The sequence below is a fragment of the Colius striatus genome, chromosome 2 (assembly GCF_028858725.1).
Source record: "Colius striatus isolate bColStr4 chromosome 2, bColStr4.1.hap1, whole genome shotgun sequence".
NCBI classification, from domain to species: Eukaryota; Metazoa; Chordata; class Aves; order Coliiformes; family Coliidae; genus Colius; species Colius striatus.
The window spans coordinates 27,457,754-27,479,429 of NC_084760.1; the positions used below are offsets into that span (position 1 = coordinate 27,457,754).

Below are 21,676 nucleotides of genomic sequence, written 5' to 3' on the forward strand. Positions count from 1 at the left end.
TTGCCGTAACTGTTTCGTATCCCAGCTCTGCATAGAAATAAAACTACATAAAATCAGCAAATTATATTATAACTTTAAAATTTTGTGGGGTGTACAATTCAAACTCACTGTTTCCAGGTGCTCTAAGAAGTGTGATTATTTCAGCACTGAATGCATCTGGCAGCATTCTTCATTAAGAAGCAAATTCTAGTATTCCTTTGGACTCCAGTGTCTTTTACATGCAAATGATAAAACTTACATGCTTTAAAACAGATTTTTGTCATTTCTGTTTGCACTCTTTTGCACTTCTACTGTGCTTTTGTAAAGCATAGCAAAATTTCAGAGAAAGACTTTAAAAAATGGAATTAAATATTATCGTACCCATGTTAAATGTGCGCTTAAAAATATTGCCCAATTTCTGTTATGTACTTGTGGAGCTCCACTGTTTTTTCAATTTTAAACATGCTAAGAAAGCATCCACAATTAAGTAATTCAGATTTCAGTACTACTGTTTTACCCCCATCTATTTCACAATCATTTAATTCCCTGGATTAGAGAAGCAGCAAGTACTCTAAGCATTTATGATGTGCATAATCTTTTGAGCACAAAAGCAGAATTACTATAATTAAAACTGATGAGAGAATTCAGCTACCTGGCACAAAGGAGCTGTGGGAAGAATTGAAATCTTTGTTAAGCTATGGACACTAAATGTAACACTTCTTAGGTAAAACATAGCAGAGAGTGTGACTGGATGCAATTTTAAGCAGTAATTCCTAAGGGTAAAAGGAGCTAAGATGTTTTAAAATTGAAAAAAAAAAAAATCACCAACTAAAATAAAAATCTGTGTCTCTTTTAACCATTTTCATTTAATATTTATTTCATTTATCAGTGTTGAAAGACCTACAAAGAACTTATGACAAATTATACTAGCTTCTTTAGTCTTAATTAAAGGGGCTCTTTCTTCCATTTCTTCCTCCCAGCTCAATAAAACTGAGCACCGGATACAGAGAAGAAACGTTTAAGCTAAAAGGGAACATTGGAATAAGAAAAAATGGGTGGAAAATGTCCATGGAGTGTCTTTGAAAGAGCTGGTAGGAAAAGATATCTCTTCTTGAAACAGGGATGGTTAACAGGATCAGTGCTATAGTATGTCCCTTGTTATCTGTTACAAGTGGTAAGAAGACCACTCTTGGTGCCTTTGCCACTCTTGCTGCCTTCGATGCTTACATGCTATGCATAAACTGGTCTTACGTCTTTGTTCAGTTTTCCACTTTTCCACACTGATTGAGTTACTTTTTCTGAAGCAGTAATCTCTCTTCCTCGTTTCTTCCTCTTGCACCTTCCTTTTCCAACCTAAAATATGTTTTATGCTTTTGACTACTTCACTGCCTCATTTTGAGTCACTCTCCATATTTCACTAGGGTATAAAGAGCTATGGAGTGCTATAAACTCTAGCTCAGTGTATTAAGAACACCAAGCTGCAAGCTAATAAACAGATAGTGTACACTCTCGTGATATTGAATAGATTAGTTAAATAAATGTGTTTGTAAAACATTAGATTTATGCTGTTTACATAACTGAAACTCAGTTATTCTGCATTTTGTAAATTTCATAAAATGGAAAGGAAAATACAAGTTATGTAGGGGACTTACAACCACATAAAATTAACTCATTAATAAAATGATATTTCTGATTACAAGGGAGATCACTCAATTGAGATCACCGTATGAGCTGTATGTAAGTATTGTTTCTCTTCAAAAAGTCATTGACTTAGTGGAAGTGTGATCTAAACAAGTGAATGAGTCTGGTAGCTGTCAGTAATATTTCAGGCACATTTGTTTAGCCACTGAATGATTCTGGATAATGGCACCTGCTTTTGTTCCTTATTTTAGATAGCAGACAAAAAGTTCTTGGTGCTTCTTAACTTTAGTCCTCATATTAACTCTGAATGTCTATGAAATGTCTGTTAAACTGGGAAGACTTAGTACAAAAGGATAATTGTGGAAAAGGTTGTTGTAAGAAAAGGAGGCAGTGTCCAAATTGTCAACAATTTCTAAATCAAAGAATGAAGCATATGACCTGCTGGGTTTAATAACTTCAAAAGCTTCTGTCTCTGCTTTTGCACCAGTAGCACAGAACAGCCTTAATTAAATATTGTCTATCATCCAACTGAAATTACCTTCATCATCATTTCATACCATTGCCAGTAGATGATGGCACAAATTTCCTGACTGATCTCTCTCACCAGAGACACTTCTAGTCAGATAAAACCTTTTTCTGAGAACTATGCAGGTATGTCACGAATACAAGCAAAAACCAACAAAGAAAATTGGAACCATAACAGCCACACAGAAACCTGCATTTAATCTTTTTAGCTCAATCTGTGCCAGCTAGAGTTTGTATAAACACAACCATTTAACTATTATCTAGAAAGATTTTCAAATACTTCTGAATAACATGAAACTATGGATTTAGACTCTTTCAATTTGTTTGCTTGAAAAGATCTGCATTTGGAGATTCTGATTCCACCTAAACATACATATTTCCAATCACTCTCAGTGAGATGTGTATGTATTTGAACTGGAAGTGCCACTTTGATACTACAGTAGGTGTTTCTGACATACCAGATATGTCAGTAATGATTTTTAAAAGTTTCAATCTCAGAATTGTATGTTTTCTTGTTATTTAGCCATTTCTGTCAGCTACGATTTTTTGATACCTGACACAATTCTTTTACAGGTAATGTGTGACAGTAGATGGGCAATAAAATACACAGCTTATTCAAAAATTACTTCTGTGGCTTTTAACTCTTTTCAATGATAGCATATTGATAACAGTTGAGTGAATTTCCAGAGAGAAGTCCCTGTAATGCTCTAGTATTCTTGGAATTTTTTGAAGGATGGCAAAGTTATTTTCTAAGGGGTGGGTCTTCATGCTTCAGTAATAGTTAGCCGTAAGTGAATATATTTAAACTTCCATTGGTTCAGGGAACAGCAGATTTGGCTCAAAATACATTTTCCAATGCACAATGTGTATCAACATTTTTCATATCCTAGATATTTGTGTGAGCATTGTTTTGAAGGGAAACACAGATTGAAGTCTATCATTAAGTAGAAAAAAACAAAGTAGAAAATAATGAGAAAAACATTTAAATTATTTCCTTTTTAAAAAAAAAAAAAATTGTGGTACTTACATAGGAACAATACTGAAGCCTCGTGGTTGAAAACATCTCTTTTTGTATATGCAGGCAGAAATAAGAGAAAAGTGCTATTTGAGTGAAAAAAGAGAAATTGCAGCTTAGTTTAAATCTATGAAAACCTCCTTGAACTGCATTGACTGTCATTTTTCTAGCATATTTGTATAAATTGTTCAGACACAAATTCTTGTTTTTGAGCGGCCAGTGAAGCATTAAGGAGGAGCATATTGCTCTTTGAACGCCACAAAGCTAAGAAAGGTAAGGATCAGAAGTATTTATTGGAAACTACTTCATAATTAACCAATGGAAGAGAAATAGGTGTCAAGAATTCATTATTCATTTGTGGTGGTTTAGCCAGGTGTCCATCAAGTCGTAAAGGGCCCTCATGGCCAAGAGGGCCAATGGCATCCTGGGATGCATCAAGAAGAGTGTGGCCAGCAGGTCAAGGGAGGTTCTTCTCCCCCTCTACTCTGCCCTGGTGAGGCCTCATCTGGAGTCCTGTGTCTGGGCTCCTCACCTCAAGAGGGACAGAGAATTTCTGTAGAGAGTCCAGCACAGGGCCACCAAGATGACCAGGGGACTGTAACATCTTTCATATGAGGAAAGGCTGTGGGAACTGGGGCTGCTTAGTCTAGAAAAGAAGAGACTGAGGGGAGATCTTATTAACATTTATAAATATCTAAATGGTGGGTGTCAGGAGGTTGGGACATCCCTTTTTTCTCTTGTAGCTAGCAACAGGACAAGGAGTAATGGGATGAAGCTGGAAAAGTTCCACTTAAACATAGGAAAAAACTATTTCAGTGTGAGGGTGAGGGAGCAGTGGCACAGGCTGCCCAGAGGGGTTGTGGAGTCTCCTTCCTTGGAGGTCTTCAAGACCCACCTGGACATGTTCCTATGCGACTTGATTTAGTTGAACCTGCTTCTGCAAGGAGTTGGGACTAGATGATCTCTAAAGGTCCCTTCCAACCCCTGCCATTCTGTGATTCTGTGATAATATCACTCCCCCACTTAAACTGGACAGGAGAGAGAGAGAGAAATATACTCATCAATTTGTGAGTCGAGATAAGAGAGATCACTCAGCAATTAGCATCACAGGCCAAACAGACTCGGGGAGAAAAAAGTTTGATTTATTAAAGGAGCAATAAGAACAGGGAGATGAGAAATAAAACTGAATCTTAAAACACCTCCCCCCAACCTCTCCCTCTTCCCAGGACTCCCCTTCCTTCCCCACCAGCAGCACAGCGGAAGTTGTGGTCAGTTCATTACAGATGGACTTTGCCACTGCTTCTTCTCAGGGGGAGGCTTCATCACACTTCCCACTGCTACATGGTGGGGTCCTTCCCCATGGGAGACACTCCCTCATGAACTTCTCCAGCGTACATCCTTCCCATGGGCCACAGTTTTTCATGAACTGCTCCAGCATGGGGCCTCCCACGGGGACAGCTTCTCACAACGTGGGTTGCCCACTGGGAGAACAGTCCTTCAGGGACAGACTGCTCCAGCCCAAGTCCTTCACAGGGTCACAAGTCCAGACAGCAAACCTGCTCTGGCATCGGCTCCTCTCTCCCCATGGGCTCCCAGGTCCTGATAGGAACTTGCTCCAGGGTGAGCTTTCCACAGAGCCACAGCCTCCTTCAGGCATCCACCCACTCCAGCGTGGGCTCCTCCACAGGCTGCAAGTGAATCTCTGCTCCCCTGTGACTGCAGGGGGACAACCCTCACCATGGTCTTCACCACAGGTCACATGGGAGTCTTTCTTTCAGTGCCTAAGCACTGTCCTCCCCCTCCTTCTCCACTGACCTTGGTGTCTGCAGAGATGTTCTCACATTCTCACTCCCTGTTGCTGCTGCAGTTTAGCAACTGCAAAACAACTTTTTCCTCTTCTCAAATATATTATTCATAGAGGTGTTACCCCCAATCACTAATTGGCCAGGCCTGGGTCAGGTGCAGGGTCCATCTTAGAATTGACTGGCCCTATCCCTGTCAGCTACAGGGGAAGCTTCTGGCAGATCTTTGTTTAAAAAAGCCATTCCTGTAGCTCCCTCCAGTACCAAAAAAACTGGCCCAGGCAAACCCACTACATTCTTGAACTTACTTATTTCTGCTTTGTGTTTTTTCAGTAATATTTGCAGTCCAATTTTAATTTTATAAACTTTTTTTTTAAAGCCACTTTGCTTCTGCTGTCATTTTAAAGCCTACTTGTACTGTGATGTCTCTGCTTTTCATGAGTCTTCCTTGCCTTCTTATAGACACGAAGCACAATATCAGGTGTTTCAGTTCTACACATAGAGGTTAAGCTGAATCTGCAAAGTTTCCAAAATAACTTCCAAACATGCTTTAGTCTAGGAGGTATTTTGTTAAGTACAATTGTTTTTTTTTTTATTCTGGAGGTTTAAGAATTTTTTAAGCCTTTTAGATCTCTTTATTTCATTGGGATTTTTACTGTTATATTTTATGATCTAATTCTTTTCATATGTTTTATTACAGCTTCTTGGTTGTTTGACTGCTGTATTAGAACCTTGTACATAATCTTCCACTCCGGTACTTGTCAAGCCCAAGACTTGCATTTGTGTGAATTTCAAGTGTTTTATTTGTGAAGTATATGTGCTTCAAGGTCAGGCATTCATCAGGACATTCACCTCCTTCTACATTAGAATTTTTGTTTCAGACTTTTAGTCTGAGTTAGATGTTTAATCGTACATTTTCATCTATAGATGCAAGATAGGATTAATTTCACTAACCTCAGGGGTTTATAAAATGTAAGGTTGTCATCCAGACTTTCCTTATTTATAGATAAAACACCTGTGGATGATGATCACTTTTTATCCTGAAAACTTTACTGATTTCTAGAAAAATTATGAACAACTACTTTAGAGCTGAATCTTTTAAACAGCCAATGTTAAATGATGACTTCTGCTCTCAGGATAGATGTTAGCTAAAGGACCATATGGGTGAATTCATTCATCAAAGATGTACCCCTTTTCAATTTTAATTGCTGTTACAATTCCAATCTATAATAAGAGATAACTTGATTCAAACAGACAAAACCCTGTCTAAATCTGAACAGTGTGAATATGATATGTCTGAAGGTTTAGAGCAAGCCACCGTAAACATAAGGCACCAGACTTTTAAATGAATGCACATCAGCTATGAATTGTGCCATTCACTTGCCTACCTACAGGTATATATGATTTCCCTAAAATAGGTGTTAACAGTAAAAATGAGGCAACAAAGGTAATTTGATTTTCCTAAAATATAAGTCATAGTTTTCCCTACAGACTCGGGACTGCAGTTAGCCAAGTCAGATCTAGAAGCTCCTATTTATATTTTTAACATCCTCTCTTTTCTGTTCTTGGGAATGCATTTGATAAAGAGAAACATAATAAACCCCGGCTTCATGAATGCATTTAGAGCTTCATGAATGCATTTAGAAATACACAAAATCTGCAAATTAGAGCTAGCATGGAAAGCAGACATTTCCCTTGATGCCCTTTTCTCCTTCATACATATAAACACACAAATAAATGCATATACAGAGATAGCTGAAGTAAATGTATTTAATCAACTATTTAAAGAAAAAAAATACAACTAATTTTTACAATTCTCATTTTATAGTAATACTACAGTGAGGCAATAGTGAAACAGCAAATGATACTCCAAAGCTACTTTCTGAACTTACTGGACTTGTGCAAAAGTTTCAGCATCACAGAGCAGTGCATTATTTAGTGCCTTTCTGTACCATTAATATCTTTTTATGGACAATGAAATTCATTCAACTCATTATGGATGTTTTCCAAACCAGAACTAGATTGAGGAAAATTCTTTTTTAATATTGCTAGTGCATCCAAATATATTGTGATGATAGATCTATATAAATACCCTAATATTAAAGCATTACTTTCAAGGAAAGGTTTGTGGGAGTTGACATAAGTTTCATGAGTTTCCCATCATTTTGTGCAAACTAGCTGGTCTGGATTACCAAAGCAGACATTTTGTTTTGATATTATAATTATATTCTAGTTTAATTTAGTGACATTAAATTCGAATTATTGAGCTTTATCTCACTTAAAGGTAATCTAGAACTTATGATTAAAGATAATGTAGAAATCCAGAATCTTTAAATCGCACAGAATCACAGAATCTTAAAGATTGGAAGGGATCTCAAAAGATTATCTAGTCCAACTCCCCTTCCAGGGGAGGACCACCTACCAGGTGCTTAAGACAAAACATTCAGTTACTGCAGAATTTCAGAAGTATTCTAAGAAAAATGTGATAAGAATCTTGAAAAAAGTTTTTTGTATGTATCAGTCTGTTTTAATATATATAAAATAGACTTTATATATATTCAATAGACTGTTACATGTATCATATGTATTATATGTATGATAATCTGCACATAATGGAAAGAACTGTCTTTGTAACATTAGCGTAAAAGTAGCAGAGGCACCAGTCATCTTCAGTCCTTAGTAAGTAATAAATAATGGGTAAAATATTTCAGGAAATATAGGGCAAAGAATTTCAGGAGATGTAGCTTTTCTGATACCTTAGAATTTAAGGGACTTTGATTGCAGTCCTGACACACTCTTGTATAACCCTAAAGAAGCATTCAAATTTTGATGTGTTTTAGTTCATGGTTATTGCCACTGTGATCATCCTGAGGGGGCTGTCAGAAATCAATGATTGTAATGTTTTTCTCCACAATGTTTTTTCCCATGAGACCTCAGCATCTCTTGTAGTCAATTGTCAAAAAAATCTTTGACTTGAGTAGAACACCTCATATCAGAGTACTGAGGGTGAGTAGGTAGCAGTAGCTGTTGTATTTTTGTTGTAAAACATTTAAATGCGGATTGAGCCTGTGGAGGGGAAAAAAATGAAGTAAAAATACTTGAGAACAAGAACAGAGAAATGAGGTCCTGAGGGAGGAAGGATTCTGTCTCTCAGGAAGGGAGAACTTGAGAGGTAATGCAGGTCCTTTCTGGGAAACGTGCTTAAGCTGCAGGTACTTTTGTTTTTTTTCTTCTTTGGGATTTTTTTTTTTTTGAGGGAGATTATCCTGATTGGGCTTTTAAAAATCTTTCTTTTATGCATCTCCTTCCCCTTTGCTTCTGGACCCTTGTTCCTCAAGCTCACTAATCTGGTTGGACTCACTGTTTTGCGCTTTCTTTGACCTTAATGAGGTCTAGCTTCTTCTCTGCAGAGCTGTATTCCCTGGTTTAGTGAGTATAAAACATATTCCCTGCCAGGGGCTGATCTGTGGACACTCGTGCTGCTGCAGATTGTTAACAGTGGAAGTCATTGTTTGACAGACTGAAAGATGGGCAGGGAGGATGGAGGCAGACACTGTAAGTCTTTATTAAATAAATGGATTTTACAGGAACTGCAACTACTAAGCTTTCAGCAACAATACTTTATATGGGCAATTAATGTCTGCTCACTTAATTGTCTAAATCAGAACATGTCCATGTCCAGACAATGTTTTCTTCAGTGTTAGCATTGGGGGTTTCATGATCACTTCTCTTGCTCTTTGTTTTCCAGAGTAGTTTTCTTGCTTAAAATTCTTAGCCTGTGTGACTGCTGACTTGATTTCTTCACTTACCCTGGGTTTTCATATCCATCAGGTATAAGCTTGATGTTTTCATGTAGGTGAATACATCAGTCACTGGTGGAAGCATTATTTCAGGTGCACAAGAGGAAGAGTTATAATGTTTGAGGTAATCCCGCATCTCATGATGTTGGATGGACAAGGTGACATTGTGCTAAAATAGTGGTCTGAATGCAACCAGCTTCTTCTAAGTGCATTAGGCCAGTAGATATATCTAGAACAATTAGTTTGCTGCAGTTAATTACTTTTCTGCCTGATACATGTAGAAAGCCTGGTTGTGCTCAGACTAGAGGCCACAAGCCTTAGCAGCCATTTCTGACAAATGGGATCATGGCTGCAGAACCTGCATGCAGGCTGCATACAAACCACATTCAATACTTGTTTCCTGAATGTCATGGATATGGAACTGGGAAATACCTCTGCCCTGTAATAGGAATCGGGTTCCATCAAAGATGTTATTTCAAGTTCTGCAATTAAAAAACCTCCTTACTCAGCAGTCTGCTATGCCTTTAATTCAATTCAGATGTTTTAACACAAGTGTCTATACATATGTGTGTGTGTATATGTGTTTCCTTCTGGTTAGCAAATACTTACAGATAAAGAAGACAGACAAAAAAACCAAGACTATATTTGAAACAGAGAAATGTGCTTAATGATCACCTAAATGAATCAAACCAAGGACTTAAGTTCTCTCTATATATAATGAATTAATGTATATTTGTGAGTCTGTTTATGTGTATACACACACATTAATGTATTATACCTACATAAACAAATATTTCCCTGCTACCTTATGCCAGTTTGATAAAATTAATTTTTAGAAGTTATGTGCAGCTGGAATATAAAGTCAAAACAAAAAAAATTGATTACCCACCATATTATGTATTCAATTAGTTCCATTGGTCTTGCCTACTCTTATCCATTGTTTATGTAGCTTGACCCTCAAAATATTCTTCATTCCCAGTCAGAATTGTTCATACTGAGTTTCTTATAAATCAACAGAAATGTTGATTTCATTGTAAGTAATGTGCTTTCCATGACTGGTGGTTCTTTTGTTTTAAAGTAGCTGTTATTTGTCACACTGACAGGTACACCTACTGCGAAATGCTGGCGATGAAGTTACCATCACTGTTCAGTACCTCAGGGAAGCTCCATCATTTTTAAAGCTCCCATTAGGTAAGGGGAAATTAACGGATAGAAGTAATTTGTTTTCCTCTTTGCAGTATGCTCACAGTAAGCTGACAGTCACAGAAATAGGAATTGGATTGTAGAGTGTTTTACAGGAAAAAAAAAGAAAATTCTGTGTGTGCTTTATTGCTTAACATAAGAATCTAATGCATACTGCATGACTGCTTCTGTATAGTTTATTCAAAATCAAACTGAAAACCTCATTAAAATGCAATACAAACATGGGTGATATCTACAAGTTTTTCTACAGAAGCTGTGCAAGCTGACACAGGCAGGACACAGGAACAGCCACAGAACCATGGATAAAGTGTCAAGAGCAAATTTATTCTCATTACCTCACGATCCAGGGGCTCTCCAAAACTGCACCTGGGTGGAAGCACGTAAGCAGGGATGCAGCACTGCGGAGATCGATCCTGCCAGCAGCAGAGCAGAAAAACAAAGGCACCAGCATCTGCTGCTTTTCACCTGAAAATCACAGATTGAGGTTTAGGCATGATTTTCCACTGTGCTTTGATCTTTCCAACAGCAAGGCAGGAATCTCAAGAATGTCTGATAGTTGCTTGAGTCTTTCACAGGTCTGTGTTATCTAAATAAGGATATTCAACTTACCAAGCATTCAGGGTATGTTAGCATCATTGATATATGTAGTTTTCAACACCCCAGCTGCAGATCACTTGAGCATATTTACCATCTTCTGTTATGTTCCTACAGAAGCTTTTCCTGAATACAACAAAATGGTATTTACAAACATTTGAATCACACATTCACACTGCAAGGTATTTTTGAAACACCAAACAAATGCATAACACTAATTGTGCATATTTCATAACTTACATTGATATTTGATCATTTGTGTCAGCAGAATTATGATGTGACAAGTGAGTAGCTTAAGAATAAAAATAGTAAATCATTTACGAACAATGCATGTGAAGGACATTTTTGGTTCTTCTTGTTAGCAATTAAACATTCAGGATACTCACTTGAAATCAATGTTGCAAGTAGAAAAGTATGTAATATATCAGCTAACTTAGTCAGATCAAATGATTTTGCACTGGTTTATCTTACATATGTTTCACTTTCCATATTAATCAAAACAGATTTAAAATGTGTTTTGTTTGGGGGATTTAAGTAAGCTGGGCTCAACTATGTGGTTGTTTTTTCTTGATTTCATCAGAATCATAGGTCTCCTACGTCTACTTTTTGTCATTAGAAGAGTGTAATTTTTTCTAGATTCCTACATCTGTTAAAAGCAAATTGGAAGGATCTCTATTAAGCTGAACTATACATTTCATGCAAAAACTACTATTTTAGTTCTTAAAATGTGTAATTTCCGTTTGAAAATGGAATCTAAGTTCAAAGAAATTTTAAGTTTACATTTGGAGACCTTGTCTCATCTGTGTTCTTTATTATGAAAGTTGAGGGTTTGTCTTCCTCCTTTTCCATCCTAGGTCATCAGACACCTATAGACTATGGGACTATAGGTCTATAGGACTGTATCTGTAATGCCTTGGATAACTGTGTCCAAGTTTGGATGTTACTTTGGCAAGCTGGCAGGATCTTAGCAGTAGTTTCTGTGTCATAGACCACAGTCACTTGTGGTTATGCTAATCCTACTGGCAATTTTATCTCATCTCGTTGACTGATATCACATACTTGCATGGACTTTATCACTTCTGGCTAGTTAATCAGGGCCTAAAAGCCAAACTCTCATTCAGCCATTCTCTTATTCTCCCCCCTCAAACAGCAAATGGGGAGAAAATGGAATGAAAAAGTTCTTGAGTCGAGACAGGGATATCATTTATTAGTTACCATCATGGGCAAAATAGACTCAACTTGGGAAAAGTAAATGTATTACATTTTAAAATAGATTCACAGAAACACAGAAAAATAAATGGAAACAGCAGCTTCCTCCCCCACACCCCCTTTCCCAGGCTCAAGTTTATTCCTGACTTCTCTGTCTCCCCTGTAAGTGGTACAGGGGGAAGACAAATGAGGGGTTGGGGTCAGTACCCAGCATTCCTCTCTGCCACTCTTTCCTTCTCGTAAATTTATTCATTTCCAGTGTGGGTCCTTCCCACCAGCTGCAGTCCTTTACAAACTACTCTAGCATGAGTCCTCTACATCTGTTTCCCCACAGTGTGTCCCCCACAGGCTGCAACTTCCTTAGGGCAAGTAGTGTCTTCCATGAGCTGCAGTGTGGGCATCTGCTCTGATCTTGTGCTCTATGGCCTGCAAGAAAATACTTGGCCATAGTCTTTCCATGGACTGCAGAGGAATTTCTGCTCTGATTCCTGGACCTCTTCCTTCCTCTCCTTCAGTGACCTTGAGGTTTGCAGTTTTTTTTCTCCCACTTTTTTTGCTTGCTCCTCTCTGCTTTTCATCATTTTTCTCTTCTTAGTTTCCCAGATGCTGTGCTCAGTACAGGTCAGCCCCTGGCTATCTCCCACCAGGAGTATTGGTGCCCTCTTGGTACATCATGGGAGAGAGGAGAAACTTAGCCAAGTCCTTTGCCTTTCTCACCAGGAGGCACTGCAGTCATTCTCGTCTGGGAAGCTGAGATCATGGCACTGCTTCCATAAAGTGCTGTTTCTGGAAAGAGAAAGCAGTGACTTTTCTGGAAAGAGAAAACTAGCACTATTTGTAATTTCTCTTATTCAAAGAAAACCTATTTGGAATAGGGAACACTGTGCCATTTTAGACAAACTTATCACAGATTATCAACAACCACAGAAGAGAAGCAATTCTTAGATCAAAGAGACATCATGGATACAAACGCAGACCACAACGTAATCTTCGGCAAGCATTATACTACCCTGCCTAGTCCTATGCATGATCCAATACCTTCGTTCCTATAGTACATACACATCAAAAGGACTGGCTAGGGATGATCAGATAGCTGAGGAACTTAAGAAATTACCCTTCTTATGAAGCGAACCTGTACCTCAGCACAGAATATCCTCTCCAGGATATTCTGTGCTGCCATCCAATACAGCCTGAAACCAACATGAATGAGTCAGATGATCTTTAATATGTGACTTGACATAAACACTCATTCTTCTGGTGAGGAAATAAATAAGGTGTAGAAAATTATGGCAAACAGGTCTTGTGAAGTTACGTTGAAACAGCACTGGTGAGATCAAGAACCTCACCTCAAGCAGAGCTTTTCATAAGCCTGTGCACAAAAGAGAATTCCAGTCATGAAGCATCAATGACACATATAGCAACCTAAGTAGCAATTCTATTGTAGAATAAAGGACTTCCCAGCTCACATTGCACGCAAGATTTAAGTGCATATATGCATAAATCTGAAGTATCTTGGCCTTTACTAGTATACCAGAAGACTCAGACACATGGACCCCTACCTTCAAGTATTCAGACCAGCTGCTGTTGCTGGCAGTCTTAGTACTGTAGTGCATTCACTTCAGATACAATCATACCGTCTCTCACTATTAACCAGTATTAATACTAAAGTAATCATCAAGAGTAGCAACTGCCTTCACTGCTTCTTTCTCATACCTCTTCTCTACAGTATCTCATGCCATATTGTCAAAAAACACAGAACACCATAACAGGGAAAGATCTACAGGCAATTCTCACCACATTTTTCTGGTTGCTTCACTCTTTCATGGACTGTGAACAACAAGTATAGGATTTGGCAGGAGTTTAGGCAGGGGTACTGATTAACTGACACTTAAGGATTAGACAAGGACCATGTGTTTCTCTGTGTGGAGGAGGCCCTAACCTAGAGTGGAATGCCAATATCATTGTTTCTTTCACAGCTGCTTGGGAGTCTGGTGCCTTACTAGACTTCTGAGACTATCCATAAGAGTAAATGAAATTATACTAGCAAATATCCTCTGCCACAGGAATTGGATCAGCAATTTTATAAAATGTTGCAGAATACTTAGCATAATTTTGTATAGGGCAAATACTTATTTCTCAAACAACTACCAGGCCTGTATCAGAAGTTAGCATGGGCCAATAGGGTCTGCTTCACGGAGTTGCCTGGCTCCATGGTGAGGATGATTCCTCATCCTAAAGCCTGTGGTTTATTCTAAGGTCACTGTCAGCTAGAGAGAAGATAGATTTGTGTTTCTGGAAACTAAAGGAAGGAATTTTGGGTTTGGAGCTAGGTCAGGAAGTTATTGGTGGCTATGGGGGTTATTTGTTAGCCTGTTGGAGAATAATGGCATCTGCTTGAGTGTTGTCATGAAGGATTCTCTGGAGCTAAGTCAATTACCCATTCCACACTTGAGCAGGGCTTCTAAGACCTTTTTAAATAAGATTCACTACTGCTAGGAAGATTCTTTAGGACATTTTATGCTAAAACATGCTCTCTTCAGAATTTTTCTTATTTAATAGTTACACTAAATTATCAGAGTATTCTGAAGTTAAAATGCCTGCAGTATAACTAAAAATCGCCAGGGGAGTTTCCTTTGATTTTAATTTTGTGGCTCTTCTGGAATGGACTTTTTGTCTGTTGAAGGTTGTATATGATGTAATTAGCAAGTTAGATAATAAATATAGATATTTAGATACAAGACTTTTAAGTCTATTAAGTCTCCAGTGTTATTCAGCAATGTTGATCGTAACTCAAATTGTTGTAAAGGATAAAGTCTTGCTGACTGCTTGCTATACGTTGATCTACTGTCCTGCGTTTTAGGAGTTTTGTTTGTCATTTAGAAATTTAGTGTAATTCAGTGACCAAAATAAACAACCACCTGTCAATGGGACTCTGAGTTGACCAGAAATTTAATAGATGCCTTCCTAGATCTAGAAAACTTGAAGCTTTTAAGTTAAAATTAAAATCCAGGCTTTATTAAAATAAGTAGTATTTTAAATTGAAAAATCTTAGTGAACCTGTGAAAAAGAATTCATAAACAACTCCTACTCGTACCACTGCAAAAGAGTACTTGCTTTAGGTTTAGTGTCAGCTAGCTTGGTGATCTCCTGAGTTAGTGCTAGCTCTGCAAGCTCCCCAGTGGTCCTTAAAAAATTTCTTTCCCTCACCTTCAAGTTCTGCCAGTGTTTTTCCTGCTACCTTCAGGGGGATCTCAGTCACTTTTGTGAACTGCAGACCCCTGTGTCCCTGCTACCTTTCTCTCTCTTATGCCGTCTGACCTTACAGAGTAAGTTGGGTTTTTTTTGCTCTGAGCATACTCAACTATTGCTCAGGTAAAGAACGGGCAAAGATCTTTTTCTTTCCCACAGGATCCTTCCTGACTCAACCTCTTCAGATAAATAAAAATGCCACAGCTGAGAATAAACAAATTAAAAAGATGAAGCCTGTCACAGTGTAGCTTTTCATTTCTCATGGGCTGGTTGTCCAACTATGATTTGGGTGGTATAAGAGGACAGCTGGACAATAGAGATTGCTAGAAATCTCACAACATACCAAATAATTTTTTTCTGGCCTCAGTACCTGTCAGGATACTGCACTTTCTTTAGAGAAGGTGGAGTTACATGTAGCAGATGTTTTATTCTACGTTGATAGGCTTTCTCAAACTGATGTTCCAGAATTTGGACAGATATCTAACATTTCATTTTTAGTCTTATCTGCTTAGGCAAGGGTTACAGTAGCAGATAGTACAAGACTTTGTTATATTTTGTATCATGTATGTGGTGTGTGTACATATTCTGTGTTTTGCTCTGAGAACAAGAGGAAGGAATACTTGATTGCTGTAGGGCTTCCATCTGGGGAGGCAAACAGAGCTTTTTGGAGACATAAGAGCACTGCACCTTCCAGTGAAAGCAGTTGAGCATATAGAGTGGGAGTTTCTAAAATGCTAATAAGGCCATAAAGGAGTAGTCTATAAATAGGTAGAATCGGCAAGGAGCAGACTAACTTGTTTACTTTCTTGCAATCAAGTGATGGAGGTGACATAGCCAGAGAGAGGCTGTGAAGTTTGTTGCGACTCAGAAAACCAAAGAAAGCTGCTGAACTGAAAAGCAGATCTGCAGAGACACTGTGGGAGGACAGAAATTTGTTTCTTAACTTTTTATTCTTAGGTTTCACATGCAAGGAACGTCAAGTATTTTGTACGATGATAAAACTGGGTTTAGAGATTTGAAAATTCATGTCTTTTGGTATGCTCAAATTGCTGAAGAAGTGGGAGAATTCCACTTTAGGAATCTGATTGACTCATGGAACTATCATAGTTAGCTACTGCCAGAGACAGTGGGATTCCCCAAGAGGCAGACTCTTCTGTGGACAATTTAATGCCAACTTTGTTATTTCAATAGTTTTGTTAAAGAAAACCAGAAATTATCTTCTGTTTCAGCAACTCACTGTGGTCATCTGAGTACGAATGTAGATTTTTGTGGTCTATTGTATGTATATATTAGCTACACATTGTAGCCAGCTACTAAAATCAGCACTTGGGTTAGACGCATACAAGCAAAGCTTAACAGTTCCTTCTGCTGACATCATCTAATGTTTTACAGAAAGGACTCCAAATGAAAACATGCAGAAACCTCAGAAGTCAGGGTATAACTCTGAGACCTCAGCAGTGAACTGGCAGACTTGTTACAGAGAAAATGAACTTTTGTTCAATTAAGTTCCATTTTGCTAAATCCTCTAAGTGTGTGGAATAAATGCATACAAAAACTGCATGAGATGAATTTTGTACTAAGAATAACTTTTTGACTTTGTGATGTTAGACTTGCCAGACCTATTAATGCAAAATGATTTACAGGCAATTTCAGGTGACTTCTTCAGATGGAAAAATGAATTTTCAGTGATGATTAATATATTACTGTGAAATTGATTTTATGTACTTTATTTGTAAGGCCAAATGGTGTCTGTCAGTAATTGTATATTAGTGCTATATGTTAACATTTTATATTTAAGCAGAAATTGCACACTAACGTGACTTCATGCTGTTTCCATTATTGTATGTAACAAAAGTATTAAGCTTTCCTGGAGTAACTGCTAAAGGAAGAGATATCTTGAAGAATATAACTGTAATCTTAACGTATTAACATAGTATCAACATTTTAAGATGACTGCTTGCTTTTAGTTTCTCAGTTTGAGAAGGTGCATCATTCTTGAAAGCAGTTGGCACTTTCAGAAAAGATATATCCATTAATAAAGTGTACATATGTGCACAGTTAGTACTTGCCTGAGAGTTTCTTACTAGCTTTTCTTGTAAATACAGTCCATGGTTATACTCTAAGGTGAGACTTTCAAGTAAATAATACTCTATAAGATATTATTATAGTTACATACTATTGTTATAGTTAAGGAAATAACACTTAAATAATACTCAAGAAATAATACTCTAAGGTGAGACTTTTAATAGGAAATTTGTTTTAAATTTATAGGATTTGTGTAACTGAATTTCTGGTTTTGAATATCTCATTCTTAAACATGCAAACAGTTAAGTGTACAAGGAGTTCCCATGATCACTGCCTCTATAAAATGACATCTAGCTACATTTTTTCTTTCTGGACATGAAGTGTGGTATATGGACAGTTTGTTGGTTGTCATTCTAAAATGCAAGTAGTTCTCACTCAGTTTGGTGGCAAAAAACCTTCCCATGTTTTACAGCTGGAATAGATATTGCCTGATATATATGTTTTTAACATAAGCAATTATTTTTCATTATCTGATTTCCAGGTTCCCCTGGCCCATCCAGTGATCACAGCAGTGGAGCTTCATCACCTCTCTTTGACAGTGGCTTACATTTAAATGGAAACTCAACTAACACTGTAAGCAAATGAATAATAAAAACATAGTGTAAGCTATGTAAGTTCTCTTCCCATTCTGAGCTTCAAAGTGCTAATGTAGGACTGTAAGACTACCCTAATTCTGTTGTTGTTTGCTTTGTGAGTTTGATTGATTTTTAAGTGCAATTCAGTAATTAAGTGCAATTCTGTGAAATTCCATATTTTCAAAGTAGCCAACATGGGGCCCAGGGTTGCCAGGTTCTTACCCTGTCAACTGAGAAGCTTGTAGCAGTGAGCACAGTAAGATTTAATCACTGTTTAAGCGTGAATTAAGGTGAACTTTTGCCATATTTTGTTGAATTGAGCCCAGAGGGTGGTGATCAATGGCACAGAATCAAGTTGGAGGCCTGTGCCAGTGGAGTTACACAGGGATGGGTTCTGGGGCCAGTCTTGTTCAACATCTTTATCAATGATCTGGATGAGGGGACCGAGTGTACCCTCAGCAAGCTGGTTGATAACACCAAACTGGGAGGACTGACTGGGAGGATAGAGCTACTGCCATTCAGTGGGATCTCAATCGGCTTGAGAGCTGGGCAGAAAGGAATCTCATGAGGTTCAACAAGGACAAATGCAGAGTCCTGCATCTGGGAAGGAACAACCCCATGCACCAGTCCAGCGTGGGAATTGACCTGCTGGAGAGCAGCTCTGCAGAGAGAGACCTGGGAGTCCTGGTTGACAATAAATTAACCATGAGCCAGCAATGTGCCCTCGTGGCCAAGAAGGCCAATGGCATCCTTGGATGCATCAAGAAGAGTGTGGCCAGCAGGTTGAGGAAGGTTCTGCTCCTCCCCTACTCTGCTCTGGGGAGGCCTCATCTGGAGTACTGTGTCTAGTTCTGGGCTCCCCAGCTCAAGAGGGACAGGGAACTTCTGGAGAGAGTCCCGCGCAGGGCCACCAAGATGATCAGGGGACCGGAGCATCTTCCTTATGAGAAAAGGCTGTGGGAACTGGGCCTGTTTAGTCTGGAGAAGAAGAGACTGAGAGGAGATCTCATTAATATTTACAAATATCTAAATGGTGGATGTCAGGAGGTTGGGACATCCCTTTTTTATGTTGTCTCAAGTGACAGGACAACAGGTAATGGGAAGAAGCTGGAGCACAAAAAGTTCCACTTAAACATAAGGAAAAACTATTTCACTGCTCAGGTCAGGGAGCCCTGGCACAGGCTGCCCAGGGAGGGTGTGGAGTCTCCTTCCCTGGAGGTTTTCAAAACCTACCTGGATGTGTTCCTGTGTGACCTCATCTAGGTGGATCTGCTTCTGCAGGTAGGTTGGACTAGATGATAGCTAAAGGTCTCTTCCAACCCCTACCATTCTATGATTCTATGAATTGTAGTATTGTATGATTGAATATAATCCAGCTAGATATGATGAAATGTACATGGAATTCAGAAAATAATGTCACATTATATTACAGAAGCATTCTTTAATTATAGGAATGCAAGGGAGAAAAAGAGAAATAAATAAAATTATAAAGCAGACTTGGTGGGGGAGAAATCTATTTCTTTAATCCAGATGATATTCAGTTCTGGTTTTTTTTGACAATGAACACCTATGATTGAATTCATTGCAGTGTTATGAGGTAAAAAAAAAAAAAACTCTAGGAAAAATACTAGTCACCAAAGCCAAAGAAAATAAGGTGCCCTAGTCGGCAACAATGATGCTCTTTGAAAAATGAAGATTGAAAATGTAAATGCTAGCTGTACAATGACGTGGACCTTTATGCTCAAAACCTATTCTCCCAAGCTTTGCATTTTTTTGAGCACTATTCGTGAGGCTTTTCTTCACCTGATAATTTTATATATTTCATAATATAAAGATATTTTATGCACTTGATATATAATCAAATAGAAATAGAAATATGCTTTTCTGCACTGATACCTTACTGCTTGGGGTCTAAACTAAGCATAGATACCAAAAGTATCACATTTATTTGTTTTTAATAATCTGGATCATTGTTAATTTGTATTCTTATCTTTCTAAAAAGCCCTAGTATACCCTCAGGGTCCAGCATTCTGCAATATTTGTCTACCAGGTGTTCTGCAAAGTCCTCTCTGCAGAGACCTTACGTTAGAGGGCTATGGTCAGATGATTGTCTGCGATTGCATTAGCATGTTTTAGGTAAATTAAAGCCTATTAAGTGCTAGAATGAGTGTGTCATAATAACTTTCAATAATCATGATGACTGTACTGAGGGAATTGCACACTTTGAATTCTACGCATTATAAAAATATAAATAAGTTGCTGGAGTTCTGTAGACTTGTAACGGAGTAATTTAGAGTTAGTTTCCAAGGTAGCACACAGAAGACTGGGCATAAACTTGAAATATAAGTGGAAAAACAGAATGTTAGAAAAGAGGATTACTAATGTACTCAGTCGTTTTTATACAGCACTTAATTTTTCTGAAGTTTGACATAAAGTCACATGAAGAGCTGTGTATGCACCAGACACAATGACCTAGAAGTGAAATAAACCAAAACAGTCTACCTTATATCTACCCTAGTAAAAGTGTCATGATATCTGTTCATGGGGATCAAAATGAGAAATTGCCAGATTCTTATTGTGAAATGCAAAAACAAGGCTCAGAGTATTCTAAGTATGAATGAATGGCTTTTTGAGATGGTACACTGGAGGAGTGTGGTCAAACTTTTATCAAACTAAGCTGTGACTGACCTGTGATCAGATTTTCAAAAGCAGTTATAAGTCTTTTTCATCTGCCAACTAGTGAGTGCTTCTACTATTTTTAATTAGACATTTTTATTTTTACAATACAGGAAGAGTAGAACACATTTCCTAGAATAGAAATAGCCCAGGAAAGCTAGGAATATTTAAATCTCTTTTTAATGACACCTTGGTAGAGGAAATTGGGCTCACTTTGTATCTTGTACATTTATGTTGCAGTTGTATGTACCTTCCTAACCATAGTCATAGCCATACCATATTAGACAATGCACATATATTTATGGATGGAAATGCTGCTCCAAAAAGCATGCAATGCAAAGGAAGGGATGCAAAAGACAGAGGTAAGGAATTACTGTTATGCCAGTTCTAGCAAGCTCTTATTCCACATGGCTGTCCTGATGAAACAGTAATATTGAGACACTTGAGCTAATGCTGCATTCAGCCTGTGACATTCACATGACAAAACAGAACATGTTGTGGTGATACTAGCTTGTATCAAATAGACTAGCTTATCCATGTTAACATCAAGTGGCTTTTGCCTAATATGATTATAACATTTTCAGTTCTGGTGCTCCTTTGCCTCTTAGATATATCTTTATCACCTCTGCTGTGAAGCATTTGTTATATGTGCCATTATATCATCTTCAGGATTTATATACATCCTATAATATCAGAGCAGTTTGCAGTATAGCACTTTAACAGGGTTCTCTGGAACAGAGAGAAGTAGTGAGCTCTTAACACTTAATTATTTTGTGTTTGGACACTGTGACAAATGCTGTAGAGATCAGTAGTGGCAGATACATTTGTCTATATCTTGTAAGTGGTTTATTACGAAACAATGAAGAAAATAATAGAATGCTAGAATGTAAAAGGTTGGAAGGGACCTTTAGAGATCATCTCGTCCAACCCTACCGCAGAAGCAGGTTCATCTAGATCAGGTCTCATAGGAACGCGTCCAGGCAGGCTTTGAAAACCTCCAGAGAAGGAGACTCCACACCCTCCCTGGGCAACCTGTGCCAGGGCTCCCTCACGCTCACAGGAAAACAGTTTTTTCTTATGTTTAAATGGAACTTCTTGTGTTCCAGCTTCATCCCATTACCCCTTGTCTTCTTTGCGCAACTCTCAAGCCAGCCAAGATCCTACTGAATGACAGCACAGCCTTCTGGGGAATCAGCCAGTCCTCCCAGTTTGGTGTCATCAGCCAACTTGCTGAGGGTACACTCTGTCCCCTCATCCATGTCATTGATAATGTCGAACAATACTGTAGAGATATTCTTCTAGATGTCCAAATATACTAGATGT

At 38.1% G+C, this 21,676-nt stretch overlaps 1 protein-coding gene across 1 annotated transcript in view; it reads left to right on the forward strand.

Moving 5' to 3' along the window:
- The window catches only part of SNTG2 (syntrophin gamma 2), a 254,428-nt gene that overhangs the window by 150,179 nt on the left and 82,573 nt on the right, over positions 1–21,676 (forward strand). The window contains exons 7-8 of the mRNA XM_061990346.1: positions 9,866–9,953; positions 17,584–17,675. Of these exons, the coding sequence (XP_061846330.1) occupies positions 9,866–9,953; positions 17,584–17,675 (180 nt within the window). The remainder of the gene's footprint in view (positions 1–9,865; positions 9,954–17,583; positions 17,676–21,676) is intronic.